This window comes from Geospiza fortis, unplaced genomic scaffold (assembly GCF_000277835.1).
Source record: "Geospiza fortis unplaced genomic scaffold, GeoFor_1.0 scaffold637, whole genome shotgun sequence".
NCBI lineage: Eukaryota > Metazoa > Chordata > Aves > Passeriformes > Thraupidae > Geospiza > Geospiza fortis.
In genome coordinates, this window is record NW_005054515.1 from 340,274 (window position 1) to 358,578 (window position 18,305).

The window sequence follows — 18,305 nt, forward strand, 5'->3', positions numbered from 1 at the left end:
ACCTGATGAAAAAGAAGGAGCTTCTCAACAGACACTTCTTAACAATGTTTATCTTTCCATAACACTGCTGGTATAATGGGAAAGCTGCCATTCCTGTTACTGGGTTTGACCCAGCTCTTCAGCATCACATCAGGACAATGCCTGAGGAGACTTCAGGCCTGATTCTTCAAGATAGGCAAATTTCATTTATCTTTTCAAAATTTCCATATTTCAAATTCTCTGCAGGTCTGTTTGCTAGAAGACAACCTTCTTTTCCATGCTTCAGGGACAATTTAGAAGTACTGAAATAAGATTTGCTGGCTGCACCTCAGCTGATTCTCCCAGGAATCCTGACACACATCAGGAACTAGACAAGCAGGATTTCCTAAGGCACACCACGCTGGCCTGACTCAAACCCTGTGCTTCAGTCAGAACAGAGGTGTGACCACAATGAGCACATCAGAAAATCCCTCCTAGAGCCTTCAGCGAGCTGTAGCACAACAATCCAGCTGATGGAATGAGCTACAGGTCTCACACCTGAAGCACAGGTGTGCAAAGTGACTGGGGTGAAGGTGTGGCACACAAACCCATGCTGGTGCCACAGGAGTTAACTGGGCTGTCACTGAGTTCAGGTGTTAGCAATGAAACACAAAGTTTGCTGGTAACTTACCCGGACTCCCTTGTCACCAGGTAGACCTTGTAAACCCTGAAATGCATCAACACAGAAAGAAACATTTCAAAACAAGCAGGTTTCACCATGGTCCCACCAAAGAGAGGTTTGTGTGCTCAGGATTTTGGATTTTTTTTCCCATTTGTAGCAATGGCTATGTCAAAAATAAACACAATTTTTCCAACAGGCAACCTCCTCTTCACCTCCATCAGACCATCCGGGTGGCAACACCACCACTACTATCTACCCTATGGACTCCTCAGATAAGAAACAAATTAGTTATGGGCATGCCACAAACTTCCTATTTTGTGTTAAACAACAAAGGCACTCTGTGATGGTGGTCACAAGGGTGTTTGGGTGAAGGAAGAGACGAGATCCTTGACTCCATTACAGAATGGTTGATTTATTATTTTATGATATATACATATACTATACTATACTAAAAAGAAAAAGAAAGGAGAGTTTCCAGAAGCTGCTCAGCTAAGCCAAGAAAAGTAAAGAACAATAACAAACCGGCTCTCTCAGACTGTGTCCAAGAGATCTCAGTTCTGGATTGGCAATTAATTATAAACATGGAAGTTGGGCCAATCCAGACAGACCTGTTGCATTCCACAGCAGCAGCAAACCTATTGTTTACATCTTGTTGCTGAACTTCTCAGCTCCAGCAGGAAAATCCTAAGAGAGGATTTTTCATTAAAAAAAATGTCTGTGACGGCACTCCATGACTGCATGAGACCACAGCACCAACACTGGCCCCATTTTGCCAAAAGCAATTCCAGACAGTGGAATTAACCTCACTGAAGGCAGCTTTTGTCCCTTTTGCAATGACCACGCAGGGCTCTCTCAGACAGGTGGGAGGCACCCAGGCTGTGAAAGGTAAGGGAGCTGCTCAAAAGCAGCACTTTGGACTGAGACACATCCTGGCAGTCCCACACAGCTTCTTTAGGCAGTTCAAGGACCAAGGTGAATTAACAATTTCCTTTCAGCCTCCTCCACATCACTCTGAGTCTGCTCTGAAGCTACTCAGCTTCTTCTGTCACTCCCAGAGTGAACACAATCCTGTAACTTGAGTTACAGCTAACCCAGCTGTGGCTGCAAACACTATTACAGAACATCTTCAGCTGTCAAGCACAGCAAGGAAACAGGCTCTGGAGGTAAATCCCTAGGATTTCCATACTTACAGGAAGCCCTGCTGGCCCCATTGGTCCTGCAACTCCAGGATCTCCTTTACTGCCCTGAAATGGATACAAAAGAGTAGAAACTGTTCACATTCCTATTTAGTACGAACAGGCAGCAGAGCACCATAGAAGAAAAAGCAAAGGATGCATTTCAAAGCACCTGAAAACCCCCAAGGATGAGATACTGAAGCACCAAAGATGCCCAGCAGAGGCTCTTCTATGAGCAAGGAAAAGGCAATTCCAGCTCTGGAAAAGCCTGGAGCTCCTCTATGCTTCACAGCTGTTGTATCTTCAGAGAAGTTACAGAGCATCTGTCAGTTCTGAAGAAAACTCACCCTCTCTCCTTTTGGTCCTGCTGGTCCCGAAGCCCCAGTTGGTCCTGGAATACCCTGCAGTTGTAGGAAGGAAAACACATCAGGACACTTTTATTTCAGGCCTCCTTAAAGCCAGGAGACACTGCTGCTCCCTTAGGAAAAGCACAGGCTGGTGGAGGAAGGCACCTAGCAGCACTACAGCTTTCAGTGTTGGTGGAGATGGATTTGTAGTTGGCAAGGCAATTGGAGGAACATGGGAACTGCTGTGTTAGATCACACCAGCACCTCTGTTCAGAGCCTCATTTGTACTTCCGAAGCTCTCTCCTGGCAATTATTTCAGCAGGCATTTCTACCAGCTCCACAAACAGGAATTCTCTTTCTTTCTAGGCTATACTAGACAAGGCTGAAAGCTGTAGCAGAATTACACACATGATAAACAATTTGCTTTTCTTTTTGCTTATTTCCCTGTTTTCTCTACCCCCTCCTGCAGTCAGTGTAGTTGAGGAGATGGGAAGAGTTGGGTCACTGGTTCATGCAAGCTGACAGAGCCCAAGCTGCAGAGCTGAATGCAGGTGTGTACAGGCACAGGTGTGAGCTGGGAGGGGCATCCTCCTGTCCCTCTGCTCCTCCTTAGCAATTCCTGTCACTCCACCAGGCTCCCAGCCATGCTGACAGGAAAACCCAGTGTTTTTCCTAAGCCTTTGACACAGAGCCCATCTGGGAAATCAGTCAAAGCAATCTTTAATGTTGGCAGCATGGTGGTTCAGTAATACCCCTCTGGCTAAGAACAGGATTCCAGCACCTCCAGCTCACACTCCTTGAACCACACAGGTGTGGGTCTACAGTTCCCTCCAGGAGCCTCAATAAAGGGATTCTTTTGAGGCACATTGCCTGACTCCTAGGAAGAACCAAGGAGCAAGCTTCCCAAAAAGGAGAGTCTTTTTCTAAAAGCCTTGAAGCAAAGGGTCTTGTACATTTTAATGTCAGTGTGCAATGCTTAGTTACTTAAGTAACCCCTCTGATGAGAGAGGACAGCTCATGTGGATCAGGAGAGCTTTTCAGAGAAGTCCAGATCCACAGAACACAAGCTGAGGAGTAGCTCATGCAGCACACAACTTCAGTGTGGCAGACAGAAGCACCAGGCTCTCCTTAGATCCATGCAGCCATGGAAATCTTAATTGCCTTCACTTATGCATCATTTACTGCTAAGGAATACACTGAAATCTCCCCTGCACATCTATAAAATTGTATGTACAGTTCTCCAAACAAGTGACTCTCTAAGCTGCCACTCAGATTCTCTTCAGCAGTCAGAGCAGCTGAAATTATTCCCAGCTACACTGAGGAGGAGAAATTGCTTTTTGTTTTTAAATAGCCAAATGGATTGCACATGGGTGATCTGTGATTTCCCAAGAGGGATTAAAAATATTTGGCTGTTATTTAACAGCTGTTACCCAAGAATAGCTGAGTGGTTTGCAGAACCAGGTTGGCATTACTTAGAATCATAGAATGGTTTAGGTTGGAAGGGGCCTCGAAGACCATCTCATTCCAATCCCCTCCCATGAACAGGGACACCTTCCACTGGACCAGGCTGCTCCAAGCCTTGTCCAACCTGGCCTTGAGCACTTCCAGGGGAGGGGCAGCCACAGCTTCTCTGGGCAACCTGTGCAAGTGCCTCACAATAAAGAACTTTTTCCTCATATCCAACCTAAACCTACTGAACCTTTCATTTTGAAGCCATTCCCCCTTGTGCTGTGACTAAAGTTGCTGCTGATGAGTCCCTCTCCCATCTCATGGAGAATGACAGGTTGGAGACCCGCCAGGATAAAGAGGACAGGAGAACAGAGCACCATGGAATCATGCAGAGGTTTCATTCCTCTTGTTCCTGAGATAGAGTGGAACAAGTAGGCTGTGACCCCAGCATCCAGACTGGTAGCATCAAAGACAACAAGTGTGTGATACCACTCCTCATTTTAAAGTTCAACCCCCTCCCAAGCCTGCTGTGGTAAAAATAAGATTATTCCTGGTATAAAAAAGCCTTGGGTGGAAGACACAACACGAGTCACGATACTGAGGAGGACAAACATGGGGTAACAGAGAAGTGGAACTCACCGCTGGTCCAGGCCTGCCGTCTAAGCCTGAAGCACCCTGAACAGGCAGGGAGGGGTCACAAAAACAAGGCAGAGGAGAGGGGAGGGGAGACGTGAGTAAAGCAGTGACTTGAGACAAACATATGCTTGCACTTAACAAAAATTAAGGACAAGTGATGGCACTTACAAGCAAACCAACAAAAACATAGAAACACTGAATACATATAATGTTGACCTGCAACTTTCAGATCCTCTTAAAAGTGTACATTTCCCTCACTCAATGCCACCAGGAAAACTCCCGGGGAAGCAGCTGTTCTGTGACAGGTGGTGAAAAGAAAATGTGACAGTGGAGCTGGAAATCTGCATTGCCTTTGTGGCAGGCTGGGCAACACAGGTGAGACACAAGGCTCAGAGGCCTCTGCTCACCAAGGCATTTACAGGCAGTGCAGAATCAGCTGTTCAAGTGGCTACCAAGAAACCCAGGGCTTGTGGTGCCCACTAGGTCAGCTGCAGGCTTGCTCCACTCCACATGCAGTTGTTTGGGGGCTTATGAAACAGGTGGCTCAATTCCCTGTGTCACCAGTGCAGATTTACACCAGGCTGAGATCAAGTGGCCCCTTGCTGTCTGCTCAGCTCCTGCCCTGAATCTCCTCATCCACAAGGCCTAACAGGGGCTCTGCCCAGGGCAAGCCTTGTCTCAGACAGTGGTTGGGAGGGAAACTGTGGGAGGATGCAAGTACCAAATCCTGAGCTTTCCTCCACTTGAGCATTACCAGCTCCTCACCCTGTCAGCCAAGGCTACTGCAGATAATCAGGACTGGAATTCCAGTGTGATGTCAAGCCCCAGGTCAGAGAAAAAGGCAGCAGATCCAGTTTCAGCATTTTACAGCCTGAAATATTTCAGAACCTGCTTGGCACTGCATTTAGTTTGACAGGCTGAAGATACACTGGATCAGGCATGGAAAAGCTTATGGAGAGAGTTCAGTGGCTCTGAAGAAGGATACAAGTCCCACAGTATCTGATCTTAGGAGCTGTGCTGCCTGGTTGGCCAGCCAATATTGCTGATCCCAACAAAACATTCCTCAGAGGACCCTTCTGGACCAGTATTCCCACCTCCACAGCCCTGGAAGAGTGATGGGAAAAGCCAAGGACCCCCCTGGGGCTCACTGCTGTAGGAAAAGCAGCTAGCACACTCCCTGCCACAAGGATGAGATGTTGGGGTAATTGCTGGGCTGATTTTGCTTGGGCTGTCACAAGGACCTCCTTCCCCTGTCTGGATACCCCAAAGGAGAGAAAATAACCATTTACAAAGAAAGTTTTATTTGCATGTCTCAGGGGACTGGGTTCTGACTTCTCACTGCTTCACTGAGGCACAATCCCTGGCCTGTGAGCCTTCCAAAAGCAGCCCTTCCTCCCCACTGCTCTGCCTGGAGCCCCAGGGAATGTGCTCAGGCTGGGCTCATCTGGGAGCCTGGAGTCAGAGCTCTAGAAGGGAACCACTGCTCAGCACAACTAAAGGAGGAAAATGTTTTACAAACAAAGACACACATTTCAGCCAAAGTCAGGGACAAGGGATCTGGGTGGTTGAACACAGGACAAGCCACACAGCACATGAGGTGCACTCTGCAGGGTTTGTACATTTGGGGAAGGGGGAAGGTCTACAGTGCTTTTTATGATGAGAGAACCTCGGGGCTGGTGGAACAACCGGGTGGGACTAAGTTACCAACTCACCATCAGGTTTGTATCTACAGCTCCTGCAACTTCTCTACAATACACTGTGCCCCAAAGTCTCTTGCTAAGCCAAGCAGTGCTCTAACACCAAGCTAATGGAGCTGAGCTCACACACAGCAGGACAAGCTGGGCCAGGGGGAGCACTGATCCCATGGCAGAAGGGACAGGAATGTTCCAGCTGTCAAAGAAGCTGGTTGCACTAAGAACCACCATGCTTTGGACAAAGATTAGCCCAGGGACAAAGGGCTGGGGAAGGTTTTTCTCTTCCCACATCTCTGACTTTTGTTTCTCATTTTGCCATGAAGTGCAGAGAACCTCCAGGAAAGCTACTGCTTGTTTCTCCCAGTCCTGCCAGAAGCAGGAGGAAATAAAGTGATCACTCATCTATCCAACAGATCTAGGAGCTGAAGGCTCAGCACAGAAATCGAGGCTTTGGGTTTAAAAAGCAAAGGCACGGTTATTTATAGACCATCTCTTTCTCTGACTTTACAGAGCAAATCCCCACGTGCCTCTCCTATTGAGGGATCCTTTTACAGCTGCCATTAGGTTTGGCTCCCAAAGTGCTGCTTGCTTCCTGGATACTTACGGGTAATCCCAGTGGCCCTCTGTCTCCTTTTTCACCCTGGGCACCCTTCTCTCCTTTCACTCCATCAATCCCTGCTTCCCCCTAAAGGAAGGATGGAGCAGAAAATAAACCACCAGAACAGCACTTATATAACAAACATTCCTCCCCTCAGAGAGCACTGGGAATACAGGAGGCAGCAGAGCAATGCTTTAGCCCAGTTCTCAGCCTAATCTGAACAAAAGCACTGTCATTCAAATCACCCCTGTGTGAGCACCTGTTTTAACTCAGGGGCAATAAGAGGAGACTCAGGCCCTGAGATAAAGATGTTCAGAGGAGAGCTGAGCTCACTCCAGTGCTGCTCTCCCTGCTGCTGTTGCCATATATATATATTGATATATAAATATAAATAATCAGAAGTTATCTGATACAGTGGGTTTACATTTTAAGATGTGGATCCACTGGAAGTGAATGACAGGCGCCTACAAGTCTTAAAGAAAAATCATACAGAAAAAAATTTTGGAGAGACTTTTATAAATGTTAAGGCATCAGTTTCAACATTTCAGAAAAAACAATTTCAGCATTCTTTTCCCAGCTGTTTATCTAAAATTCTCTATTATAAACTATAAAGCAATAGTAAAAAATACTCATTTCTGTTAAATTCAAAGTAATCCAAAACTTTTTTCCTCCTCATTGCTGTTCATAAGGCTTTTAAAAACATACCCATCCCTTTTAGTGCCCAAACAATGTTGGTGGCCAAATACTAAGACTAATTAAAATTAAGACACTTTGCACATTTTCCAAGCTTTGCCCAGAAATATGCAGCTCTCCTTGAACATTTCCACTCCCGTTTTTTGTGTAGGAAACAGTTTTACAATGGGCAAGCCAATGGTGCAGGCTGAGCATTTAGATGGAGATTAGAAAGATTCTATCCACCAAGAACAGTGAAGTTCTCAAGTGCTTTACAGCAGAATGTACAGGGTGATTTTAAGACTAATTTTTAGCCAGAGCTCAGTTCCTTAGGACTGTGAGGCAGACTACTCATCCCACAGTTGTAATCTCAGTCTGGAGGGTGGACAGACCTCCACCCTCCAGACTGAGATTACAACTGTGTTCTCATGGTCAGAATTCCACGGACCAGTGAATTCCCACTTCTCTGGGTGAAAACTGGAGGGAATGACCATTTTTCTGGGTCCTAAAATGAGAGCTGCTAATCCATTCCCTTCAAGAAAATATCCAGAAGGATTTCTCCTCCTACCAAGATGGAAGAAAAACTACCACCTGAACTACAAAGATGTTACTGAAGGGAATTCTAGCGCCTGGGACAACAACAGTATGTAATACTTTGTACCCTTACCTTGGGTCCTGGGACACCCTGAAGACCCTGTATTTGGGAGGAGAAACAAGACGTAAGTAATGTTTCAGGATGTTTTTAAACTCCAGGAATCCCAGTGAAGCATGCAGTGCAAAGGTTTTGCTCTGTGGGGCAGGAATCCCCACCCCAAAAGCCTCTTTATTTGTGTAAGGGCACTTCATGTACTGCTCTCATCTCTACCCAGAGCCTCTTGCCAAGCACACCCTGGCAGGGGGCCAGATCTGCTGTTAAGACAATTTCTGCAGTTGATCCCTTTAATCCCCTCCATCCCATCTCACTGCTGTCCTCCCTTTCATCTCCAACTAACAAAACCTTCTTTCTTTGCCCTCCCAGCCCTGACCTGCCCTGGGGTGGGTTTGGAAGTGATACCAAGCATGTTCCCATTTCCATGAAGTGCTTCTGGCTGTCTCCACACAGAATCCTCCCCAGCCACTGCCTGCTCTAATCCCATTCCCATTCCCTTGCTCCTCAGGTGAATGACTCAAACTTACTGGAGGTCCTGGAGGGCCCTGGGGTCCAGGGGGCCCAGATACCTGGGAAGCAATGCAAGAGAAGTCACCATCAGTGTGCTGCCCTCAGGGGCAAAGGGAGGCTGCTCAGAGGGGGACAGGACACAGGGTGCAGCAGAGCTCCTCTGCCAGCCTGGCAAACCTGGATTCCACCTAAGGACTGTGTTAGGAAGCAGCAGCAATCCAGGACTGGGTGGCTGGGAAGCAGCAGCAGCAGCACTCGGGGGAGGGTTAAGCAAAAGCTGCCAATCTTTAAGAGGAGGGAAAGCAGTGAGGTTTGTTCCCAAAGAAAGGTCCAATTCCACTTCTCTACCACCATTCCTACAAGGAGGCATAGGGTTGTCATGGTCATATTTTCTGAAAAATCCCCTTGCCCAGGATTCTTCTCCTGGGAAGCTGAGAAGCCTCAGAGAAAAAGGAAAACACTATGATCTCACTTGCTTCTCCTGTGTTTTGCTACTGGAGATTGTTTATCCAACATGTGAATTGTTTTTACTTAATGACCAATCACAATTTTGGATTATTATCTTTTAGCCTTCTAAATTAAGAGTCACAAGTTTTCATTGTTATCTTTCAGCCTTCTGTCTGTATCCTTTCTCTATTCTTTAATATAGTTTAGTTTAGCATTCTTTAATATAATATAGATCATAAAGTAATAAATCAGCCTTCTAAAAACATAAAGATTCATCTTTCCTCCCCATGATGGGGAACCCCAAAAATACCACACAGGGTCAAAAAGCAAAAGATATTAAAGAAGGTGTCTGGCTCCATACATGTCAATAGCCTGTGGGATTTCTTGCTGCAGGGCTCTCCAAAGCTAGGGGTGAGCTTTGAGGGATGAACAGGCAAATTCAAGAACACCAAAATCTTTTGGGGGAAAAAGCCCATGAGTATATATACACATGCAAATAATTGCCAGGAAATCATTTACTACAAATGCTGAGGAAAGTGTTTGTCATGCTTTCCAAGATGTGTTCTTCCCTAGGCATTCCTTATTGATTGGGGGTTGTGAGACAGATTGTTCTTGTGTCAGGGAAAGGAGGGATCAGGAGCCAGAGGTGCTGGTGCAGCCCCACAGCATGAGGCTTGCTGTCCCCAGCCAGGGGGTGTCACCAGAGGGGGTGTGCCAGTTTCCAGCAGCACTGCTGCCAGATCACCCCTCCCCTGCTGCTGAGATCACACAGGAACACGGGAGCAGTGCCCTGCCACTGTCACTGTCATATTTTCTGAAAAATCCCTTTGCCAGGATTTCTTCTCCTGGGAAGCTGAGAAGCCTCAGAGAAGAATGAAAACAATCATTATCTGATTTGCTTCTCCTGTGTTCTGCTGCTTTGGAATTCTAAAAACATAGAGTCAAATTCATCAATTCCTCCTTCATCCTGGCAACCCAAAAAATGCCACATCCCAGCTCTCCTGGATTCCCTATGTCTCCCTAGCTCCCCCTTTTCTCCCTGCACAGAGCCCATCACCACTGGCTGTGCTCTGGAGCTCCCCTAGAGCCGCCTGTGCGCCCCCCATGTGCTGGCAGGCAGCAGCTCCCCCAGGAGAAGGGGGAACAGTCCATGTGTTTGACATTCCCTGTGTGCTGCTGGAGTCTGAGGGACATCCTGTGACCCCTAACAAAGGGGGAGGGCTCTGAGCCTCCCAGGACACTCAGCACTTTGGGAAATGAGCCCTCCTGTGCTGCTCTGTGCTATTTTCTCTTTACCAAGGAAAGAGCAGCCTTTTCTTTCCCATTCTTACTGTCAATCCTGGAAGTCCAATGGGCCCTGGCAATCCTGATGGTCCTGGCATCCCTTGGTCACCTTGTTCTCCCTTCTCTCCAGTGGGGCCATCTAAACCCTACAGATCAAGAAAGATTCGTGGAGTTTTGCACAACTAAGTCAGGCAGACACGTAACATATCAGAAAAAGAGCCAAGACTGGCTCTGGTCATCCCAAGAGTACCCTGAAAACCTTGGGCATCCACCAGGTATCCAGGGAAATGCAGGACTCCACTAGCACTGAAATCAGAGGGGCAAATGGCTGAACATCCTGCTGTCACTGTGGCTGTACCAGTCCCCAGGGTGGGGACGGGGTGCTGCTTTCCTGCCTCCAAGCTCTGCTCAGGGTTATGCAGTTTGCTGGAGCCCGTGCTAGCAACCACTCCCCACAGCCAGCTATTGAGAGAGCAGGAGTTCCATCCTGGCAATCCCATGAAGAGGCAGGAAATCATTGCACAAGATCCCCTGAGCAGTGCTGGGGCCACAGGAGCTGGGACAGACTGGTGCTGGGACAGACTGGTGCTGGGGCCACAGGAGTTGGGACAGACTGGTGCTGGGAGGCTGCCCCAGTTAGTGGCTGGGTTCTGAGGGGTTCCCCATGCAGCTGCCATGCCACAGGGGTGTGCTGGTGCCTCCTGGCTCACACTCACCCTGCTCACTCCCAGCAGCATTTCAGTGCCAGCAAAACACCAGGCAGGAAGCTGAGCAAGGGACACGGTGCCCAGAGAGCAGGGCAGCACAACACACGTGCCAGGAGGGCAGATCTCCTGCATTGTGGCACTTGAGCCAGCAGCACCCACCCTGCAGGGAGCCCTGGGGCCTTGCCCCATGAGCTGGGCAGGCAGCAGGACCTGCAGAGGCTTTGATTTACTCACCGGGGAGCCTGCTTGGCCTGGCTCTCCCTTCTCACCCTTCTCTCCTCTGCCCCCAGCGTGGCCTGGCTCTCCCTTCATCCCAGGAGGTCCATCCTTCCCTGGCAGCCCCTGAGGCCCAGGGGGGCCCATTTCTCCAGGCTTGCCACGTGGTCCCTAAACGAAATTCACACCACAAACAACTTACAGACAGAGTAAGGCTCAGAGCCTCTTGTTCTGCTCATCCTTTCCCTCCCAGCTACACCCTTGGGAGACAGGACAAAGCAGCATTGCCATGACAAATGTTAGGACACTGACAAACCATCAGTGCTCCTTTCTGTGGAGCAAAATCCTTTTTTTCCTCGTGGGAAAAGCAACTGTGTGATGTCAGTGGCAGAGAGGACCCAGGTAAGGCCCCTGAAGGGAAGAGCTTTGTGCCTTACCTTTTCTCCATCGTGGCCTGGAGGACCTGGCAAGCCAATTTCACCCTGAAACACAGAATTGTTACTTTGGCACTTGGAAAGCAGCTGTTCTGACTCCTTCTGTGGGGCACTGTGATGAAAGAGGGGAGGCATTTCAGAAATAGCCTGCATGGACTACTCACAGGGGAAAAAAAAAGCATAAAAAATCCAATTTTTTTACCCGTACTCACCAAAAACAAAGCATGGAAACCCCTGGGTTTTCATAGAATTTTAAAAAAACCAAAAACAAACAAACAACCAACCCCAAAAAACAACAACAAAAAAACCCAAAAACCCCAAAAAACAAACAAAACAAAAAACCAAACAAACAAACAAACAAAAAACCCAAACAAAAAAAAAAAAAAAAAAGAAAAAAAAAAAAAAACCACATGGAAACCCCTGTTGAAACATTACATTATGTGACTGCCTGAGCATTTTCCCAATCTTGCTGATCCTAACTGCCAGCTCCCAGTGCAGTCATGCAGTCCCCAACCAACACAATCCCACAGTTTGGTTCCCACAAGCTGCTTCTGAAGGGGAGGGAAAGAAGAAAGCATCCTTCATCTTTCAGATTAGGCATTATCACTGTGGGAAAAGAGATTTTCAGGATATTATTGTGTGTGAGGAGGAGTGCAGAGAACAGCAGGACAGTCTGATAGTGCTGGACAGGAAATGTAGGAGCACTGGGAAGAGCTGGGGGTGGGAATTCTGCCTGGGCCACTCCTGTGTTTCCCTGAGGTCTGCAAGAGCTGAATTGGGACAATACCTTCTGTCCTGGTGGCCCTGGAGGCCCAGCCACACCTGGACGTCCTGGGGGTCCCTAGAAAAAGCAAAAAAATATTTTCATATTTGTATTTTTGTGGTTTGAAACCAAATACCCCTCCCAAGTTTAAGGGGCAGTCACAGAGGGATATTCCAAGGGATTCTTAAAATCATATTTTGCTGGGAGGATGAGCAATGGAGAGCCCTGAGGGCTGCTCTTCCTGCTCCTTTTGAGCAGCATGGATGACCCTTTAAAGCAGAGAGATGAAAGCCCTGATTAGAATTCAAGTGCCAGGATCAGAAGGCAAGATGAGCTCTTCTTTCAGCTGTCAGCTGCCCCAGCTTCAGCTCCCAATTGCAAAGGCCAAGTGTTTGAGCTGCACCTAAACTGTCAGGCCATCTGCTTGGGATGGACATATGGCTACTTGTGTGAAACCCCACAGCATGGACAGGAACTCACCATCAAGGCCAAAGTTCGTATTTCCTAGAAAAAAAGAAGTGAAAAAAATTAAAAAAGAAAATAACCATTGGAAAACGTAAGCTTTTTCCTGCAGTTGGCTTGTTCTCCATTAATGGAACACTGGCCCAAATGAGTAAGGAGCTTACAAAATTAATAAGAGGGAAAAAAAACCACAAAAGAAACCCAAACTGAAAACTCACTCCAAGTCCCACAGAGCTGTCATTCTACAATTTCTCCATCTTCCCAGTGGAGGCCAGGCCAGCCCAGACCTGGGCACAGCCACTCACTCACTGCACTCCATCCTCCCATTCCTTGTGAGGAGGCTTTGGTGACTTTATTCAGCACGCACCCCACGCTCTGGGCCACTCCCAGGGCATTCATGTCACCTCTGTGTCCCCCCGTGTCACTGCCCCAGCCCAGCCAGTGTGGCTGGCATTCACACTCTCTGGAAAAATCCCTTTGCTCCTGGGAAGCTGAGAAGCCTTTGAGAAAAAAGAAAACCATTTTTATCTCATTTGCTTCTCCTGTGTTGTGCTCACATGTAGAATGTGTTTGGAGATTGTTTCATTGGATTTTAGGGTGAGTTGTTTTCATTCATTGGCCAATCAGGGCCAAGCTGTGTCAAGACTCTGGAACGAGTCATGAGTTTTCATTATTATATTTTTTTTTGTAAGTATCTTTTCTGTATTCCTTAGTATAGTATTTTTTAATATAATATAGTATCATAAAATAATAAGTTTGCTTTCTAAGAACATGGAGTCAGATTCATCATTCTTTCTTGCCAGGAGGGTCCTTACAAATACAATACAGCCATTCACCAAAACACTGCAGGCAGTGAGCTGTGGGATCAAGGGGACTGTGGCACCACCAAAGCTTCCCTTTGCTGCTGCTGCCAAGGAAGATCTGCACTGTTCCCTGTCTGCATCCCTTGGGAAACAGCAAAGCATCCAACAGACACCTCAGAGGACAGGAGGGAGCTGCTCACCTGCAGAGCTTCACTGATGTTCCCATCATAGTCCATCATTTCATCCTTCCCAGGCTCTCCTTTGGGGCCCTGCAAAATACCAGGTGTTCAGCCAGGGGCTGGCACTGCCCTTCCCTTGGGAGGCTCAGAGCTGTGGCTCACTCTGAAAAAGGGGGCTCAGAGGGGCCCATCTCACCAGTGCCCAGTTTTTCATTTACTAAAGAAAGCCCCTGCAGTGCAGGAGATTCTACAGAATTGCAGCCAGCCCAGCTCAGCTCACCACCATGTCACACCCATGAAAGCTGGCAGTCTGGGAAGAGGTGAAGTTGAGGCCAGAATCCAGGAACTGGATTGTCTGGCCAATTGTTAGATGTGTGCATGCATCCACCCTTTTGGTGCCCTTTTCTGGTAGGTCAAGGGCCTGAGTCCAGACTGGGATGTCCAAACTCACCTCCTCCTATGAATGAGCCACCTTGAGATGGCCTGGGAGGATGTTTTCCTCTGATGTAGGGCTGAGGGTGTGGAGTGGAGAAAGAGCCCACCTCAAACTTAGCCACTGCCCATCTGTGAGTACTCTTAGTGACAGCAAGACCCAATCTGGGCTCTCAGTGTGGTCCCACTACCCTCAGAGCCCTCTGAAGGGCCAGAACTCTGTCAGTGAAGGAACACCTACCCTTGGGCCCACGGGTCCCTGGTCTCCTGGTGAACCACGTTCCCCCTGAAACAGGAAATGCACAGTTTCAGCAAAGCTTCACTTACGTGAACTGCAGAAATCGTGCTCTGCTGGTTCTCTGGAACAGTCTGGGCTAGACAGCTTGATTTAAAATTCTCCTTCTCAGCTGAGTTTTGTACACACAGGAACAAACGAGCAGCTCCCGATGCTGGGAACCCAGAGCTGGGCTGTGCAGAAGCACTCCTTACCTTTTCTCCCTGTGATCCTGCAGCACCAGGCTGACCAATGTCACCAGCTTCTCCCTGACAGGGAGAGAAAGGGAGAGGCATGGGTTTGTGTTGAGAGGGTGCAACTTCACTGCTGGCTTTGCATTTCCAGGAGGAAGAACTGCAGAACTAAACCAATCAAGCACCCCTCCTGGGCTCCCTTTTCCTCAGGTAGCCCAAATCTCCTGCCACCACTGCCCACCAGGCACCCTTCTGTTCCACCCAGTGCAGGGGGACTGTTCACACTGGTTTCTCACAGAGGTTTTTGAGCACAAGAAGGGTGTTTTCCTTCTAAAAACAGCTCACAAATTCTCTCACCTGCAGCATATAGAACAACAGTACTAGAACACTCTGTAGAACCTGATATCCCTCCAGCAGGTGATCAGAGGTGGGCACAGATGAACACAACCTTTGCTCCTTCATACACACCTTGTGCTGGGCACAGTCCCTCACAACCCACAACTCTGTGAAGGAAAAATCACTCACCTTTGGTCCAGGGGGTCCAGGCAGACCTGGGGGGCCAGGTTCTCCTTTAGCTCCCACCAAGGCATTCTCAGCAATTCCCTTCTCTCCCTGTTGGCAAACAAGAACAAGCCACGTGTCTCAGCTCAGACTCTGCACCTCTGTAAGTTCACTTGCTAAAATCCTGGCTCAGAGAGACCCAGCCAAGACAAGATCCATCAGCTGGACTCTTGATAGCCCAGAGAGCTGCTCCAGAGGCAGCAGCTGGCCAGGAACCAGGACAGCAGGTCCTGCTGAGGGTCCTTGTGGTGTGGCCACAGCCACAGCCACACTCATCCCTTTGGCTGCACCAGGCTGCCTGGGGACAGCCCTCATCCCCCAGCCTCCCTTTGAACACTGGGCTCTTCTGCTGATGAAACTGAGCTGATCACACCACCTGATTGATGATGGCTTCTTTTGGAATGCTCTCTCTGGAGCTGTAGCCACCAGCCCTGCACACCAAGTCCTTTGCACAGAGCAGATAATAAGGCAGTAACAGCAAAGCTTTGCCACTACACCCTCATCCCTTCCTGAAATGGCCACTGGCATTCACTGCACTGTCCCTTTTCCAAAAGGAAAAGCACCCTGTGCAAGTCTGGTTTGAAAGGTGTGATTTCTACCTGGAAATCTCAGAGCACAAGGGAAAAACCAGTTTCAGGGCTTAGCTTTATCTGATCTGCCTTGGGTCTCTCAGAGCACAGCAGTGCAGCTCCCCAGAAGCCCAGCTCCTCATCATCCATGGAACCTGGAGCAGGAGGGAGGCTGAAATGCCATGTTACATCTGGCTTTTAAAGGGGGAACTACTGGAACATGATTCCATGGTCCTTCTCCCAGGACCACAACCTCCCCCTCACTGCATTCCTACAAAAAGGCATCTTTTGTGAGCCTCCCTCACACCCCTGACTGAAGATGACATTCAGCTGAGCAATGCAAGACATGCTGCCACAGTCAGCTAAGAATGTGTGAGCTGTGCACAGGAGGGAGGGAGGAAAAGGGGTGAGAGTGGCCCCACCAAAAAAAAAAAAAAAAAGAAAAAAAAAAGAAAAAAAAATAATACACAGGACTGAGACAAACCTTTGGGCCAGGAAGTCCAGGAATTCCAGGGTCACCAGCTTGTCCCTTCTCACCCTGTTGGCAAAACAGACATGGTCAAGGCTGACTCTGCAGGCTCTCCATCCTGGAGGAGCAGCAAAAGGGTGATCTGCTCCTGGTTTCACACCCTCTTTCCCTTCCCTAGGGATTTTATTTTGGGCACAGACCTTGAGCAGGACCAGCTCAAGACATTACACGTTTTTGCCCATCCTTTTGACTATCTCTGCACCTCACTGCCATTTCTCTCCAAAGGAAGGTGAATGAGAAAGGGATCCAGGGTCTCCCCTGTGCATTTTCCTTATCTCCGTGGTCTGCTGAACACTTTTCCCTGTCCCTTCTCCTGCACAGGCTTTCCCTGATCCACATGCCCACAGAAGCTGCTGCCCAGGGTGAATTTTTGTTGGAGTGCAGGACTTTCTCCATGCCCTGCCCCTGTTCCCCAGCTCCACATCCCAGCCTCATCATGCTCCCAAATAAACCCAAGCAGTGCAGCACCTCAGCTGGCAGCAAGCTCTGGGACACACACTGGCCATGGAAGCAGTGAGGACAGGAGTGGCAGAAATGGCAAAGCCAGCAGCTGATGGTGGAAGGTGATGCCTGGAGAGCAGCAGGCTGAGCTGTGTGAGGCACCATGGAGGATGCCAGGGGCAGTGAGCAACGGGGAGCATCCAGCATTCCCTTGGTGAAGTGGCTTTGCTCAGTTCACCATGACACCTGGGCCTTATTTTCAATATTGGAGCTCAATTATTGGTCTTTGTGTTGAAGTTAAGTTCTCTTCAGACCATTCCACCCAGCTGCTAAACCCATGGTTTCCAGGCACAGTGTCCTGTCTGTGAGCCTGCATTTTGCCAGGACAGAGAGAGACACTGGAGGTTTCTGTTACCCTGAAGAGATGTTTCAAATGCATCCCCAGGGAAAGGTGTGTTCTCAGCCACTATCCCCACAGCTCCAAGACTCAGCAACTTGTACAGATCATACAGAACAACTCAAACCCTCTCTGCCCCCACAGGTGGCCAGCTCTCTCCTGGCCTGCAGAGGCTGTGCTGCTCATCAGAGCTCAAGGGCACTCATCTGACATGCAGGGGACTTGCATCAATGCTCCAGGAACAGCCATGCACTGGTGGCTCCCTGGAAAATGATCTACTAGGAGCAATATTTTTGTCAGGCAATTCTAGAGTGCAGTGACCCCTTTCTCCAAGGTAATTTGGCTTCCAGCCACCTGTAAGCCCCCCCTCCCCTCCCAGCTTGCTTTCCCTGCCAGAGCACGCACGTTGCTAAATTAATGCTCCTCTCCCTGGAAAGAGGGAAAACATTTTCAAGACCTCATACCCAAGGAAAAAGTTTGGCATTGAAGGTTTTTGTAACAATATAATTATTAATCCTGTCCCAGGGCTCTGGGAATCCCTGATTCTGCTTGGGTAGCCCACTTTTCATTCAAGGTCTGTTTTGAATTCACGTGTCCATAAGAACTACTGAAAACATCCTGTGCTGCCAGAACCAGGGTGCAAAGCAGTGGATTTCTTGAGGAAGGAGGTCAGATTACTGATCCCTGTTTAGGCTGTTATTTCTGGAGTCAAGAGAAGTGGCACTGTCCTTAATGGTTCCCGGGACAAGACCTCATCCCAGGCATCTCATGCTGCCCTGGGATGTCAGGGCAGGCAGGAACACACAAACACACACTTCACCAGGGGGGCAGAGCCAGCACAGCACACATAATCCCCTGCAAGCACCACAATGCAGGAGCACAGCACTGCCAGGCCAGCCAGCCCAAACACGCAGTGTCCTACCCGCTGCCCCCTCTTCCCTGGCAAACCTGGGGGGCCCATCCTCCCTGGCACTCCAGAATCTCCCTTGGTGGGGAAGAAAAGAGACAGAGAACGTTGTGTTACACGGCTGTGTCACATGCTGTAACATAACCCAGCCAGCCTCACACAAGAGGAGGCAGCTGCTCTGGGATGGAGAGGGATGGGGCAGTGCTGGATTTGTAGGCAACCCCGACGAGGGGAGTGATGAGTGAATTTGACTCTATGCTCTCAGAAGGCTGATATTTTATGTTACTACATTATATTTAAGAATACTATGCTAAAGAATAGAGAAATAATACAGAC

The 18,305-nt window shown here is 48.6% G+C and overlaps 1 protein-coding gene across 5 annotated transcripts in view; it reads right to left on the reverse strand.

Annotated features, from left to right (window-relative positions):
• Positions 1–18,305, reverse strand: part of COL13A1 (collagen type XIII alpha 1 chain) — an 86,385-nt gene that overhangs the window by 7,065 nt on the left and 61,015 nt on the right. For 2 of the 5 annotated variants that reach the window (XM_031063597.1, XM_031063598.1), the window contains 17 exons: positions 16,180–16,233; positions 15,091–15,177; positions 14,587–14,640; positions 14,339–14,383; positions 13,687–13,755; positions 12,702–12,725; positions 12,246–12,299; positions 11,462–11,506; positions 11,043–11,195; positions 10,149–10,247; positions 8,388–8,429; positions 7,879–7,905; positions 6,546–6,626; positions 4,251–4,286; positions 2,163–2,216; positions 1,831–1,884; positions 650–685 (listed from right to left, as the gene is read on the reverse strand). In XM_031063597.1, coding sequence (XP_030919457.1) covers positions 650–685; positions 1,831–1,884; positions 2,163–2,216; positions 4,251–4,286; positions 6,546–6,626; positions 7,879–7,905; positions 8,388–8,429; positions 10,149–10,247; positions 11,043–11,195; positions 11,462–11,506; positions 12,246–12,299; positions 12,702–12,725; positions 13,687–13,755; positions 14,339–14,383; positions 14,587–14,640; positions 15,091–15,177; positions 16,180–16,233 — 1,014 coding nt within the window. The remainder of the gene's footprint in view (positions 1–649; positions 686–1,830; positions 1,885–2,162; positions 2,217–4,250; positions 4,287–6,545; positions 6,627–7,878; positions 7,906–8,387; positions 8,430–10,148; positions 10,248–11,042; positions 11,196–11,461; positions 11,507–12,245; positions 12,300–12,701; positions 12,726–13,686; positions 13,756–14,338; positions 14,384–14,586; positions 14,641–15,090; positions 15,178–16,179; positions 16,234–18,305) is intronic. The other 3 variants (XM_031063600.1, XM_031063601.1, XM_031063599.1) reach the window with 2 other exon arrangements.